The sequence below is a fragment of the Bemisia tabaci genome, chromosome 8 (genome assembly GCF_918797505.1).
Source record: "Bemisia tabaci chromosome 8, PGI_BMITA_v3".
In the NCBI taxonomy this organism is placed as follows: domain Eukaryota; kingdom Metazoa; phylum Arthropoda; class Insecta; order Hemiptera; family Aleyrodidae; genus Bemisia; species Bemisia tabaci.
In genome coordinates this window covers 20,187,442-20,202,772 of record NC_092800.1, presented here as the reverse complement: position 1 = coordinate 20,202,772, position 15,331 = coordinate 20,187,442, and the positions used below count along the sequence as shown (strand labels likewise).

General features: G+C 36.5%; 2 protein-coding genes and 1 long non-coding RNA gene across 5 annotated transcripts in view; 1 reads left to right on the top strand and 2 right to left on the bottom strand.

The window, feature by feature from the left end:
* Positions 1-1,235: 1,235 nt before the first annotated feature.
* LOC109044452 (syntaxin-12) lies at positions 1,236-8,410 on the bottom strand. 3 transcript variants are annotated; one of them, XM_019062173.2, is made up of 7 exons: positions 8,236-8,368; positions 8,098-8,127; positions 6,033-6,260; positions 4,999-5,164; positions 3,544-3,805; positions 2,698-2,780; positions 1,236-1,719 (listed from the first exon to the last, which is right to left on the bottom strand). In XM_019062173.2, exons 3-7 carry the CDS (start codon positions 6,239-6,241, stop codon positions 1,627-1,629), a joined length of 813 nt encoding a protein of 270 aa, XP_018917718.2. In that variant the 5' UTR covers positions 6,242-6,260; positions 8,098-8,127; positions 8,236-8,368; the 3' UTR covers positions 1,236-1,626. The 3 variants fall into 3 exon arrangements, with proteins under 3 accessions (XP_018917718.2, XP_018917720.2, XP_018917719.2); XM_019062175.2 differs by lacking the exon at positions 8,098-8,127 and having other exon boundaries at positions 8,236-8,410; XM_019062174.2 differs by lacking the exons at positions 8,098-8,127; positions 8,236-8,368 and adding an exon at positions 6,365-6,509.
* On the top strand, positions 7,726-13,846 carry LOC109044458 (uncharacterized). Its single transcript, XR_011900376.1, has 2 exons — positions 7,726-7,906; positions 13,044-13,846. It is a non-coding gene; the product is annotated as an uncharacterized lncRNA (long non-coding RNA).
* The window catches only part of LOC109044456 (basic phospholipase A2), a 50,471-nt gene continuing 48,170 nt past the window's right edge, over positions 13,031-15,331 (bottom strand). Inside the window, exon 5 of the mRNA XM_072303418.1 lies at positions 13,031-13,203. Within this exon, the coding sequence (XP_072159519.1) occupies positions 13,058-13,203 (146 nt within the window). The 3' untranslated portion in view covers positions 13,031-13,057. The remainder of the gene's footprint in view (positions 13,204-15,331) is intronic.

Genomic DNA, 15,331 nt, shown 5'->3' with positions numbered 1-15,331 from the left:
TCTAAAGAGCCAAAAATACATTTTCAAAGAGGGAATGATGATTAGAGAGGAGAAAATTCTCTTTTTGAACAGATGGTACGTAAGAAATTGTCATGAAAATGATGTTTTTGGATCAAACTTTGTTCACGCACCCGAGTGCGTTATCGCACAATCCTGCGGACTCAGGGAGCTTTTTCGACCAGAGATTGGACTTTTCGAGTCATTTTCAAGAAGACCAGCTTCATTCAAGCCTGATGAGCGAACTTTTAATTTTGACAGCGAAAATTTAGTTCTTGTACTTTGGTACTTACCAAATCCCTGTCGATTTTTCTCAATTTTTGACAAGAAAAAAAATTTCCCCGAAAAATTTAACTGACTAATCCTACACAGTTTGAGGCGTATTTGAGTGCTTTGAGTGTTCGTCAATCAGATGTTACATCCTTTTGATGTACAGGCAACATTTCAGCACCCTCGGATAATTTGGGGGAGGGATAAGGGAAGCATAGCCCTCACCTTTTCAAAACTCTAAAAATCAATATCTTTACCCGAAACAGTGAGTGTTAGTGCTGTAGTTTTTGCTGAAAAATGTGGAAAATATTCACCATAAGAATATCCAGCTGCTCAGATTGTTTCCTGATTTACCTTTGTTGTAATTTGATTTTTTTAATCTTGACTTTTCTCCACCCTCTGCATGTTATGCTGATGCAATCATTGTTGCTTTTGCAAAGTGGATCACCTCGGTAAGATGTGAAAAATGGATAAAATCAAACCATAATAATCGAAAAAATTAGATTAAGTATGAAATCCTGATAAATTATGTAGCCATCAAAACAGCATAGATATTCTCGTAGAGAACACATGTTTAAGTTTTTTAACGCAAACTTCAGTACTTGCACTTACACAGTGCAAAAGACATCAAATTCAAAGTTTTGTACAAATTACAACTTTATCCTCCTGCTCTTGGCCTTCATTATCCGAGGGGTTTGAAATTTCGCCCAGGCTTCAGGGACACTTACATAACATTTGAGCGAAGTTTAGTCCAAAACAAAGGGAGAACTAAAATGATAATTTTTTGAACGACCTCTTTTACACGAATACACCTTGAAGATTGCATCACCTATGCTAGAAGAACCATTGATGAGGATTTTTATACTGCTTTAGGCACTAGCTTCAAGAGAGAATTCTCTGACTGCTAGCAGAGATAAGGGCAAAACTCGTGGCAATGAACTTGTTAACAAAGAAAGTTTTAGCTTGTAAAAAAATGTTTAAATTCATGTTCACCTTTTCGAGTGACACGATTTCCAAATGCAACTTTATTTTTAAAATCAAGATGTACAGACTCACGACATTAATGTTTCTAATTTCGATATATTAAGTAAAAACATTTTTAGTCCAGTAACTTTGCGGAAAAAAAGTATAAATGAAGGTACATAACAGGAGCAAGGTGCCTAGCGATTTAGGAATGAAGCACGGGATAAAGGCTTTGGATAAATTTCGAGTCTTTCCCTAACAAACAATGATACAAGGTTAAAAAATACTTAAACTAGGTAGAGATAATGCGAAATAATCAAATATACACAATAAAAAACAAGGTAATGGAATTTTCAAGGGTAGACATGAAGCAGGCTAGAGAAAGGTCATGAATGATCACCTAGAAAATTGCCAGAAAATTATGATAAGAACTACGAAAGTCGTCGCTGCAACTGTCAACAAACAACAGTTTTTTTTGCGCCGCCGCACCTGAAAAAACGAAAACCAAGTCAAAAATTTCATTGATGCATTGACCTGCAAAATATTAGACAAGCTGAGTCTTACAAAGAGCAAAAGCTTCCTGAGAAAATAAAAATCAAAGTAGTATGACTGAATCTATCCCCATTGCGATTCTGATAGGGTTCAATTTGCCTTTTAATTCCAAGAGTCGCTACAGAAGATTTTGGTGCATTAAAGAAAATTCGGTGCCATTCTCAAATTGTGTTTAATATCGTTTGAGGGATAATGAACATTCTGGGTTGTGTTTCATCGGTACGCCTCTAGAGTTTGACAGGCTGCAGACTTCAACTTGACATGCCTTTGAGTACACACACTATCATCAAAAAGCCTTGAAAGTCCTTTCATCACACACAGTGGTAATTGAATTGGGACGTGCAAGAACCGCTAACGTCCAGTTTCCCATCTTAAGTTTTTTTGAGTTCATTATTTTTTTCAGAGTTGGTTGCAACCACGAATTTGACGTTTAGACTCGTCTTTGGGTTTCCTTAATCATAAAACAAGTCCTTTCATCACTTTCATGGTTGTATCAACTCTTTAAAAGTATTATGAAGTCAAAAAAACTTACAACTGGAAAAATGGACATTAGCGGTTTTTGCACATTCCGATTCAATTATTGACTTATTTTCATATCACTTTTTATTTGAGGAAACCACCGTAAGTAGCCACCGCTTGCCGTAAGTTTCATGGGTGATCGCTTATTCATTTTAAAATGTATAAGCTCTGATAAGAGCAATGAGTTCTTTGGAATGGTCAATTACTATGGTCAAAATCTAACAGAAAAAGTTAAAACGCACTTTTTTTAGAGCAAGATTTTTAGCTAAGTATGTGCCTTTTCTTCAAAGAGATCCTTAATTACAAGTTAAGCTTTAAAGTGAGTAAAAAAAGGACAAGTGATGGGCACTTATTGTTTTTTATGAGCGATGATAAAATATGATTCATGATTATTACCTGATACTCAGCACCTTTCCTCAATTCCTCTGTGCCCCTTTCAATGTTGTCATAGATAGATTCTACAGCACCTTCAATTGAGTCTGCATAAAGGAAGAGGGGGAAAAAAAGAAAGAAATTAGAGCATATCACTAAAATAGCGAGTAAGTAGTTAATGATATGTATTTGTCATTCTTGCTACTTCAGACTGTGAATTTGAAGTCGGTTTTCCAGAGGGAACTTATCTCTGAAAAAGTGTTTATTATTTTGAAAATGATGAAAGAGCCAGTTTAGTCTAAAGGAGATTAACTTTTTTTTTTCAAACAAATATTGAAAAATATCTTGCCTATTACGAGAACTTGTGCCTTGTATCTATCTACCTACATGGAATAAATTAATAAAGGTGTTAAGATGCAAAGTAACATTACAATAATAAAAGAGAGACAAAGTACCTAACATTAAAGCATAAATATTATCTAAGCAAACAGGAAATCGGAATCTTCTGTCTCTCATTTGAATCAACCAACTAACATTTCTTTCCTTTCATTATGATCACAAAAACATTGAGCTTATTAAAACCTTTCAAACAATCCTCTCCTTGAGGAAATAATGCTGATTTCTGCAAAGATATCTAAAACACTTTTGAAATGCAATATTCATCACTATCGTTCCCAAAGTGGTGGTGATGCAGTCTCAGTGTTGGTGGATTAAGCGCAACTCTAAAAAAACAGCTCTGTCAGCTCACACAGGAGAGACAAGCAGCGGAGATTGCGAAGTAGCAATTCTTCTCTGGTAAATATTGGAGGAAAACCCGTCTTAAAGAATATTTAAACAGATGATAAAATTTACACGTTATACAACACTTACTTATATTTTCATTTTGCTGACGTGTAATGGCCCCTAGTTCACGCATAATTACGTTGACATCGATTATATCCCCTTCAATCTGCCTCATTCGTGTTTCACGCTCCAATAGTAGACTCTGTTCGAATTCGAGTTCATTCTGCAGTTGTTTCTGAGCTATCAGCTGCCGTTGATCGCTTTCTACAGCTTCAAAGTTTAATTTATTCTCTTCTTCCATCGTTAGCACAGTTGGAAGTGGGTTTGATTTCATCTTTTGTGCTACTTGCTGCAATCATTCATAACAAAATCAGAAAAATGAAATTTGAGAGAGTAGTTTGAATAGTTCAGGGGGGGTTCAATAGGGGGCAATGGCGATTGGGCGTCGCAGAGCGGGAGGCTGCGCTATAAAAGCGGCTTTATGTATGTGTGTATGTTGAATAGTTCAAAATGGACAATGAGGATATTTACCGAGACCTGATATGAGGGTAGACATTTACCATTTATAGTGGCCTACTTGACAAGTTGATAAATTATTAAGCACTTCAGCACACGATTTTTCATCAAAATTTCACATACAACTTGTTGAGCATATCAAAAACTTCCAAAAGAAACTCATAAAAGAAGAACTAAACATCCCAGGTCATATGATGAACATCATATTCAAACTTCCTGTTCATGAAAAAACCATTATCAATGTAGGCTAAATTAGACATTGAAATTGACCAATATATGTTCGAAAAATTACTTATGCTCGATTTCTTAGTGTTTGACGCAGGATGTCAACTGAAAGTCATTAAGCACTGCAAAAATACATGTCGAAGCAAAAGTGTGTAACTATATACCTCCATCATAATGTTTCAAATCTGCGCTCTTATTATATTTTTTTCGAAGAAAGACAGCCAACTTCATAGCTTGGAATTCTTGCAGAATATATGTTCTCCTAACAGAGAGGGAAAATCAAGGTAATTTTCAAGAAATTACGTTGACCAATTTTTGAAACAGTGTGTGAAAGCAAGTCTCCAACATTGCAAACAGAGGTACCTACATGGTTTCACACTTTGGCTATTGACATCCTAGTTTCGAGTTTTTCAAAAGGCACAAAAGCAACAGCTTAAGACTGGTAACAAGAGGTAAAAATGTCTTGAAAATTAGTAGGAGAAAAATCAAAGAAACCATTACGACCAAAAATATTTTTAGGCACAAAATGGCTCAGAAAAACTACTCATTTTCACATTTATAGCGGCTTTACAAAACTAGAAACTTTTAGGAAGTAGGCAAGGTAACATTTTAGTGTTTTTAAAAAAAACAGTGTGGCATTTGGCATTTAAGGTGCAAAAGTTGGTGACCTAAGGCAGCATGACGATCCGTTAATGGAACTCTACTGGATTTCCTTTCACAAGTTGGTATGTTGCCTGCAGACTAGCGTAATTTAGGTGCTGTATTTAACGTTAGGTTAATTTTGTAGCAATGCAAACTTACATTCTGAAGGTCACTGTAGGTTTGGACTGTTTCCTTGAAATTGTTGACGAGCTTCTCACTTTGTAACTTTTGAGCTTTATCACCTGATCGGGAAAGAGCTGAGAATTTCTGGAGATCCTTTGACATTTGGGCGATAATTTGATTTACACTCATCTGAGTAACATGCCTGCAAAATCATTAGGCACAATGGCTTTAGTTAGGGAGAAAAGTTTGAAAATTAGTAAAGAATCTTCAATCCTATAAAATGAGAAATACATGATTTGATTCAAATGAACTGAGATAATAACTGAATTGCAAAAGGTATTTCCTTCCAACATGACAGCGAAATAGAAACAGGAGTGCAGAATCTTCGAAGCTTCAACATTTTTATGTATCTACCTGCCGGCTTTCCACATCTTCAATCTCATTGGCTTTCCACAAAGTTTCCTCCAAATTCAGAAAAGAGGATATTCTTCTACTTTCCTTTGATTTTCGACTTTAGACCCTTAAAACTGTCCCTTGCACCACAGTTCAAGGAGCCGTTCTATACTTTCTTCACTCCTGAATGGAAAGAACTTGGTGTTTCAATAGCTGCTATGCTTAAGTCAAGTCTTAAAACACCAGATTCTGATTTTGAAAAAGAAATTCTTGAAGTTAATAAAATATGTCCAAAGCATAAATAGGAAGCAAATCTTCCTAAGATTGGTTGGCGTTAAAGATGACTTGCTTTGAGATTCTTAAGTTATTGGAGCTGGCTTGTTGATTTTTCATGTCAATGAATTTTAACCTCTTCGCTTCCCCACAGACTAAATGCTCTTATTTTGTGTGGTTGACCTCTCAAACTCTGATGTACTTTCTTTCCCTCATTTTCTTTTTGTTGGAAATATTGAAAGCTATTATGCCACTTTCTTGACAAAAAATCAAAGGTGGAAGTTCACACCGTTAGAAAGAGGGGTTCATTAGAAATATTCTGTTCCGGGGGCAACTCAGAGAGTAATCCTTCATGGTATTCTACACCGCAAAAACAGTATTCCAGATCATAAATTTCTGCTTACCATTTGTCTCGTACGGCTTGATTATCCCTGGGAGTTCCAATGATTTTTAGAGCCTGATCCAAAGTACGACTGCCATTGTTGATTGTGTACATATTAGTTGTGATACTTTCAGCCAATTCCTTAGATTGTCTATCACTTGCGCCTGGCTGAGGCGAGCCCATGCTGGAGGACATTCGGGAGTCCATAGTTCCGTACCGCTTCTGACTCATCTTCGAAAAGTCAATTTACCTAGGACATCAAACAAAAGAATCCTTGGTCATGGAACTAAGACTGAGATTTTGAGACAAGATTCCAATTTACTCAAACTTGTAAAAATGAAAATGATTCAATACCTTGAGTAGAATATGAGTGACCTTGATATGACGAACGTAACATTTCTACTGGCACTCTGACGCTAAGAAAGGTCAACTTTTTGAAATTTTAGGTAAAACTATGAGGGTTTTTGAACAATATTGAAGGCTATGACACTAAGCAGCTTAACAAATGCCTAGAACTGAGACAAGAAAAATGGGCAGATGTGACATTAGAAAATAGCACCATTCAACAAATATTAATGTGGTGACAAATGGGCTAACTGATGATGGAAGTAGTCAGATTGATAGGACATTCATCCATATTAATATTTCCCCAGTTCTGAATGAATGACCAATTGTTGCTCCTCTGACGTAAAGGCATACCTCCATTTCCAAGTGAGCCATGTTCTCCATATAATTCCATGCTTTCTGGGGCTCATCCGGAAATAGAGATACGCCCTTACGTCAGAGGAGCGACGAAATGAGGGAATGATAATCAACAAGTGTGAGGTCAAATTAAATGTTTTTTTCAATAAATTCCAATATCTCATTGAAAATCAGATAAGCTCACTACAGGTTCTTAAATCTCTTTTTTCATTCCTAAGAATATTTCTTCAAGTATTAGATTGACAAATCGTGCACGACGTCATGTCCAGGCAGTTATGCTGGTATGGACATGTGCAAAGAATGTCGGAGGAGAGGTTGCCCAAACAAGTTTTGGATTGGGTACCACCTGGGAAGAGGCAACGGGGACGTCCCGTAAAGGGTTGGCGGCAGGGCGTTGACGAAGAGATGTTGCGTTGTCAGTTGCCCGATAACCTCTGGGAAGACAGGCATATGTGGCGTTTGGGTGTCGTAGAACGCCAGAGTGCGTTGTAAAGCGACTTTATATATATATTAGATTGACAAATCCAATCTATGACAGTCAAAACAGCTCATTTTCTGAATGTGGCAATCTAGCAAAAAATGTCTATTCCAAAATTAATTAGTAGTGGAGTGTTCTATATTTTCTGCAGTAGGCTACAAATCCATCGTGGGGATTGATGCGTTCGCTTCACTTGTGATTCTATTAAATTGGTGCTGCTCGCCGCGCCCACTTACTTTGCAAGCTACTTTAGAGTCATGTAAAGGAAAATGTTTAAGACCTCCAAATAGTGACTGAAAGAATGACTTTAAAACAAATCAATCCATTCCACGAATACGAAGCGTTCAGTGTCCATTCTTCACTTTAGTTATAGGGCCACAGTTCTCCCAATCAGTTTGTGATCTCATGGGTACCTTCACAAAGTTTGGCCTCTTCCCAAGTCACAAATCTGGACTCAACATCTGATCTTACCCTCTGGTGGATATGTTATCATGTGAAAAAGGGATCTCACTTCACTGAAATTTGTAAGGTACAAGGAGCAGTTCTTCTTGCTCCTTTGATGCCTTCTTTGACTGCTATTTTTGTTTTCAGGAACTGGGAAACAAGTCTTCTATTGTTAAAAATTGATTTGAAGAAACATCATTCGAGACAGGCGGCCAGTTTACTTCCACTGATAGATTTGCTCCGCGCATCAATTCATTACAGTCCAAGTACTGGTACTGATTTGTAAAAATTGTTGAATGCTTGAAGTGCATGCATAAAACACACCTGCATGACGACTTGCGGAGGGCGTGATGCTTAAATGGCCCTAGACATGACCTAAGCGCTCTCAAACCGAATCACCTCAATTAAAAGAATGACGCACTTTGGTGCGACAAGCTGCTTTCAGAAAAGTATAGGTACTTACTTACTACCTTACAGCACTTTTGCGTTCAATCTGTAAAAAGAAAAAACGCACAGCAGTGAACTTAGGTCAGAACAGACAAATAGACCATGACTAGACATGTACGTAATATCTAATGAGTGAATGAACTGATTTACTTACTTATGCAGGATGCGACTGATGTAAGAAAAAAAGAAAAGAAATACGTCTTAAATAGAAATAATTAAGATTTGAAGAGGAGAAAGAAATGTAATCATGTAATCGTGTGTGTTCCACAACTTTTTAATTGCGTAACAAAAGCACTACAACAATAACAAATAACAATAACACGAACATAACCTAAACAGCTGATTCAAATTACCATATACTGAAAAATTCCCCTGTTTTGTGTCTTGTGAAAAAAAGTTAAAATGTAAATCCATTAAAACTACGGAAGTGACGTGCTTGAGAATGAGGCTTTAATATAAGCGTGTTATAAATGCACGACCATAAATAAATCAAATCGTAAGATTTTGAATGATGAAAACATGAAATTGCATGAAATCAAGTAAACATTACAAACCAGCAGTAAGCTTTCGTGCTTGTGACCTTGGCTTACCTGCTTTCTTATCAGAAATCTGCTTTGTTTGTTTACATTGTTCAAATTCAGTGTTTTTCAGCTTTTCTCACGCTGCAATGTAATTTCCAGTTTCTAGCAGTCAAAGCCGCGAATTTTCTGCGCTAGAATTAATTCTCCTCACTGTCCACGTATTCACAATTTTCTCTTAAACTCCATTTTGTCCATTATCGTCCCAAGTGAAGTTGTACTTACCCACCCTAAAGTTTAACACTGTGTCGTTGAAAGATTGTGATCCTCATTTTTATAAAGGTTAATCGTATTTAATTTCATCCAACCATGTCTGACATGAAAGAGAATGTCACGAAGTTATCTGATGACAAAGAAATAATAAATGTTCTCTATGAGATCTCTCGGCTGCTCAAAACCAATTTGGATAAGGAAAGTTTAGTCTGTTGCGTTAAACTGTGCGAAAATGGTGCAAATCCAGAGGGATTGGCACACGCAGTGAAGGAAATTCGTCAGAGTGTGAAGAACACTAATAGAAGCATACAATCTTGATGTTATCAGTAAGTATTCCTCAGCACCTACTTGCTATCTCTTGATATCTGATAGGCGTTCATGATAGACATCGTGCCTCATAAGAAATAACCTGGTGAGAGCGTCGCGGGTTTTTTTTTCACTCCAAATATCCCTAAGGGGATAATCTCACGCTTACAGTCACTAAGTCCCATTCCCCCTCAGTCCCTAACTAAGCCAGCCTCAGGTAACCAATGTTTAAGACCAGGTCACCCGCCCGGGGATCGCACCCGAGACCTCCCAATCATAGAGCGAGCGCTATAGCCACTACATCACAGGAGGCTGGAGTTTGACAGTTGTTCTTGAACCTCTATTGAGACGACGCTTTTTGCCTGGTGACTGTCATGGTGGTTCAATGCTCACCTCAACTGTGCAGCACCTTTTGTGTGAGACACCCCCGTAGGTTTTGTTCCCTAAAATTACGTATCACTCTGCCGAATTTTATACCCCGTTGCCCAGGCTGACCGAATGATTCGTCTTCAATTAGCTGGCTGTGCAAAATGATTGTCTTGGATAGTGGTATCAGAATTTCGCACTAAGATTACGCACTGGGTTGAAGGCGCTCTTCTGTATCGTATTTGAGTGGCCCTGTGCAATGATGTGGACCAGAAATGTTCCGTTGTTTGAAGTCTTGGATAAAGCTGTAGGTTTGAAAAGTGCCCAAAAATCATTATTTTACGTTCCAAGATTTTTTTTTGTTTGGAAGTCTTATTTCAAAGAAGAGAGTCCACATGCTCGGTTCAGATTGTGGTCATTGTATTCTCATGTAAAACTGAGAGAGTCGCCTTTTACAAGATCGCAACTTACTCAAAAGCGGTTGTGAATTCAATAAGTTTCGCACAGATAAAGTGTGCTTTCTACGATGTCCTGTGAATAATCAGAATTGAAAAAGAGGTTCTTTGTTCACTAGTCCATTTGAAAGGAGTAGAGCGTGGATGGATGGAGCATAGATGTCCTCCGGGTTCCTACGGGCACTAGATGGCTGTGTGTTCCCAATGGTGTATATGTCAAAGTGTTGGGGGAAAAATAGAAAAAAAAGTATTACCTCTATACTTTTTTGATGATCCAGGCAGAGACAATATATTCTAGAGACTATGTACTGTCTTCTTAGGTACCTGTGGTGTAAAAGTTACCCAATGCTCTGATTCGTATGTCGGTATCTCATCATATTGGATCAACTAAAGGTTCTAAACAAGTTTTAAGTATGAATAAACTCTATTTTTTATCTTAATGATCAAGAGCAGGTTCAAAACACTAATTGAAGAAATGCGTATTTTGTGATCAAATGTCATTTTCCAATCACCTAATGCTTGATCTGGCCATATGAGATCACACTAAAGCTTATCTGAGAAGGAATTGTAAACGCGAAATTCTTTTTTCAGTCTTCAAATGATCCAAATCCGCCAATAACAGGTTTGAAACACTAATTGCAAAAATGCGTATCTCTTGATGAAGAGTCAATTCTGTGTGCCCGAAATGCGAATCTCATCATTTCTGCTGTATTCTATAAATGTTTGAGAAATTATTCAAAATGCTGATGGAGTCTGAAAAAGCATCTTATTCTTGCTATCCTCAAGAATTATTACCCTTCTACCAACATTTAAAGAGGAATGTAGACAATTTTTTTACTCTCCTGGAAAATCGTGTTTTCCGAGATACGCACTTCTGCATTTTCACCATCGATATTTTCATTGCACTGTGCTACTTGGGTAATGGGTTATTGACGATAGGCAGGTAATGAAGACAAAATCATTTTAATTATTATTATATTTCAATAACTCAAATTAGAAAGTTGCAAATTGATTCTTGACATGTATTTGTAACACAACTTCATACTTAATTTTAATTGGTAGTAAGTAGGTACATTATGTATTGCATTGCACTGGAAGTGGTAACAAACAGTGGTGACAAGTGGTAACAATAAATCTATGTACAGTAAATGGTAACTAATTTATACATACAAACTAAACTGTATTATCATTTCATCATAATACAAGTTTCCCTTCATTTTTGAACAAAAATGTTAGGTTCAACGTTTGATTCTTATAGATTTGTTTTCTCTTCATGAATAGGTATTTTGATTTTCATCATTGAATTTTGCTAGGATCCTCCTCAATTTGAAGTTGATCTATTGCGATTGACTACAAGGCAAGCTTGCTGATCAGAGATGCAAAATGAAAATTCATGAAATTTCATGGGGGCTGCATAGGTAGGACCATTCTACCACCCGCAAAAATTAGCAGAGAACTTGATTAAAAACTTCAAAATTTGACGCATGACACCTACTCCTCTTTTTCCAAAATTTCAACATCGAGATTTTACCATTCCTAAGAATGCGTTTCATGGCATACTAAATCCATCGTAAAAGTTTTAAAAAATTTCATGAAATTTCATTTTATAAAGCTGCATGAAATTTTTCATCTCTGTTGCCAACACATCTAAAGAAGACTGATTTAGTGACCACGTCACTTGATATTTGGTACATTTGATGGTTTCACCCAGAGCAAATGGACTGTTTTGATATCAATTGCGTTGCCGTGCTTTTAAGGGCGGTACAATTTAATGGCAACATTATCGAATGACGTAGCAAATTAGTCCCTTAATTTTGTGGTCCCTGGCCATTTTCACACAGAAATAAGAGGTAAGAATAGACTGCATTCAAAGAGCAAGGCTGTCTTTGAGTTATCATTTGCCACATGTTGATTCAACTGGTCGGCTGATCAGCTGGTGCTATTGGCATCTGCAATGGTGTTAGTGTTTGACTAGAATTTTTCATCACTCCTGAAACAAAAAAATAAGAACATCATTATTCGCTAACTTTTTTTTTCATCTTCTAACTCAGTTCCAATTTTACAAACTCAAAATGATTGCTTAGTAGCATTGACTGTTAATAAAATTTTGACAAACTCTTGAAAGACTGTTTAAATATCTGATTTAGGAAACCATTTTTGTTACTTTTATGTACAGATGCCACATTGCACTTTTTTAAGTTTTTTCCATAAGTAAATTTTAAAAAAAAATTTCACATACATAATTCGTTTTTGGTGATGCATACTTTGTAGTTTATTTTGTGCTCACACATTAATAAATATGAATGACTTTTAGAGTTGAAACAAAATTAGGTATGATGCAATTTTTTTTCTCATTAGGTACCTCTTTTTAAAATTTAAATTTCTCAAAACTTTTATTTCAAGAAGAACAAAAAGGAGGAGGCGAGAAGATAGAGGAATGTTAGGAGAGTTTCCTAACTCATACATTGCAACAATCTTTTTTTCAAGTCCTGTAACATGCTACTTAGGGCTTGTTTTCAAAACTTGAATTTTAGTAGGTATTCAACTCATTGTGTGTGTTGAATTTCCTTTGGAAAAACAATGTGTAACACTAACAATGTACATACATTGGAACACATTGTCTTTTTAGCTGTTTGATATTTGGTCACAAGAAAAGAAAATTGCAATTCTAATCAGATGCTTTCTGCAGAAAGTTCACAAGAGACTATCAATGTCTCTTCTGTGCTTCTTACTTTGAGTCATGTGAGTGAATGTTCTGCAACATAATCTGTTTAAATTTTCTGCAACAGAGCATCCAATATATGTAAAAAAAAATATACTAGATAGCATTGATGAGGGTGAATTCAAGAGAGTTTACCTATTTTTTTTCTTGGAATACAGGAAAATTAACCCAAATCAGCTTTGAAAGAGGAAAATTTTACATCACTAAGTTTCAAAATTAACCGATGGGTTGATGAAAAATCACATGTTTTTCATACCTTCCATACTTGTTAATGTCCATACATTATTATAAATTAATTTTGTATTACCTTTTATGATTTCAGATTGAGAAGAAAAATCAGAGCATGAGTAAGTTCTGGAAAAGCCTCCAAGGAGAGGAGGTGCAGACAGCCTTACGACGTGGACATGGGTACCTTCGTAGACACTCAGCCAGTTTTCGATCGCACTCACACAGCCGCTGATTACACGAATGCCGCCCATATGCTGCGCAGAAACAACATTGTCAATATCTATTTCATCAATTTCCCAATTTATCAAAATAAACTTGTAAAAATGGTGATTTAATTTAAGGTGAAAAAATATGTATAAACTTTTCTTTAATAATAGGAGCAAGTCTTTGTGATATCCAAAGTAGGTTTTTTCCTACTCTTCTTTAGTTATTTCCTTGTTTTCTCAATAGATTTCAAAATTAAATAGCTGGGTCAGCAAGTGACACAAGTAGGAAATTCAGCCTCTTCATTCAGGGGGGGGGGGGGAGCCTGGATTTTTTTCGCCGACATCACTGTGTACTTATCAAGAAATAATTAATTTAGAGAATAATTGTATTTTAACACTTTGGCCATCCATCTCATTACGCGAATTGTGATGCGCAAGTCTCAGATTCAGTTTCTTTTTTACAAGCATAGGTGCATGGTGACTTGAACTAAATCCATCTTTGTATGGATACTATTATTGCAAATAATTACTGTTCATTTCCAGACAAAGATTATCATTGTAAAACCTGTTTGTTCAATACACTTACACTAAACATGCTTTGGCCAATTTTAAGGATTTTTTCCCACAGACTCTCTTTTAGAAGTCTCTAAAATTATTTTGAATAAAACATGAATTTGAACATCCTCCTTTACCCACGAATATTTTTATTCAAATATTTATTCATCCAAAGTGACTTCCCACTGTTATTTACAACTTTTTTTTGTCATAACTGATAAATTCGATTAGCTAAGGAAAAAACTGTTTTTTATCAGGGCCGGATTTAGGGGGTGGCTACATAGGCCGCGGCCAATGGCGGCAAATTTTGTAATTTTTTTAAATGTAGGTATAAAGAAATCAGATTCAGAAAAAAATTACAAACGAGAAAAGGCGACAAAATCTCTCATTTCCTGAGAGTATAGTAATTTCTAATTTTGTCGTAATTCGGCGATACAAGAGACTAGAGACATCACCTTTAATTAGTTGAGTTAAGAGAGAAACCAAACACGCAATTTTGCCTGGCGCGGCGCAGCGCTGAGAGCACTGATGACGAGGACTTAATATGAAATGGAGAAACCCTTGGCGCGGCGGTCGGCATGAAACACCTAATAGCGCCTTCAAGACCGCATGAATACTTCACGCATTGCGTCAAACACAGTGCGGTAAGCAGCGGTCGGCGTAAAACGCACAGCGCCTACAAGACTGTAGGAATACTTCACGCATTGCGCCTAACACAGTGCAGTCTGCAGTGCGGCGCGGCGGCGGAAATTATAGAATTATTAAACCACATTTTTGTTTGTTCTTTTACATTGTTTCGTACATTTCTATAAATGGAAGGCCTTGTCCACACAGAGATGGGTTTACGGAACTTAACTTTCGCCCAAAGTTCCGTGAACCTCTGCCAGTAGTGTTGACAGGGCTTTCGCAAAAAATGTGTCCAACATGAGTTAACGCGTCTTATGCACTCCTTTCTTCGGCATGTTCACTTGATGGTTTTTAATGATGTTTCAAAACGAGTGAGAAGCGGACGGCAAGTAGGTAAATCCGGCCCTGATCAGGGCGCAGAAAGTTCTCAGTGTCCCCTTCTTTAGCAATCTCTTCTCTGACTCCCAAGACCCCTCTATAATTTTTAAAAATTCTACTCTTTTCGTCCTTCTATATTGTAGTCTCCTCTTAAATTTTTTTGCGAGTTTGCTGACGTTGTACTTTCACACACACACGAATCAGCTTTCATAATTTTATACACAATTTGCAGGTCCAGTGTTGAGAAGTTTTTGCACCCTTCTTCCTGAAATACACGCTTGAATGAGATTTTATTAAATGTGTAATAATTATGTAAAATCAATACTATCACTGCATTTAAAAAAAAGAAAAAAAAGAGAGAAAAAAGTTTGGAAGATATGCAGGGTTAAAGTTGAAATTTTATCTTCAGGCATTTTATCAAAAGGTTTTTTACTGCTACTTCTAACTGCTTTGTTGCTATTTGCAAATGTCTCTACATTTAAGAAGCTCTGATAGATTTTGCATAGGTAAGTACATTAGCTCTCAAAATTTTGGATCAATTTAAGTTTGCCATGACTTTATCTGCATCAATCATTCTGATTGAAAAATTTCACACAAAGTTACGGATTGTAACCTT

Excerpts from the sequence above, each read along its gene's own strand:
- LOC109044452 (XM_019062175.2), bottom strand. The coding sequence starts at position 6,241 with ATGAGTCAGAAGCGGTACGGAACTATGGACTCCCGAATGTCCTCCAGC. Across the intron at positions 3,806-4,998 it reads CCTACAGTGACCTTCAGAAT|CAAGTAGCACAAAAGATGAA; the intron begins GTAAGTTTGCAT and ends GAATGATTGCAG. Across the intron at positions 2,781-3,543 it reads TCAGCAAAATGAAAATATAA|ACTCAATTGAAGGTGCTGTA; the intron begins GTAAGTGTTGTA and ends TCCTTTATGCAG.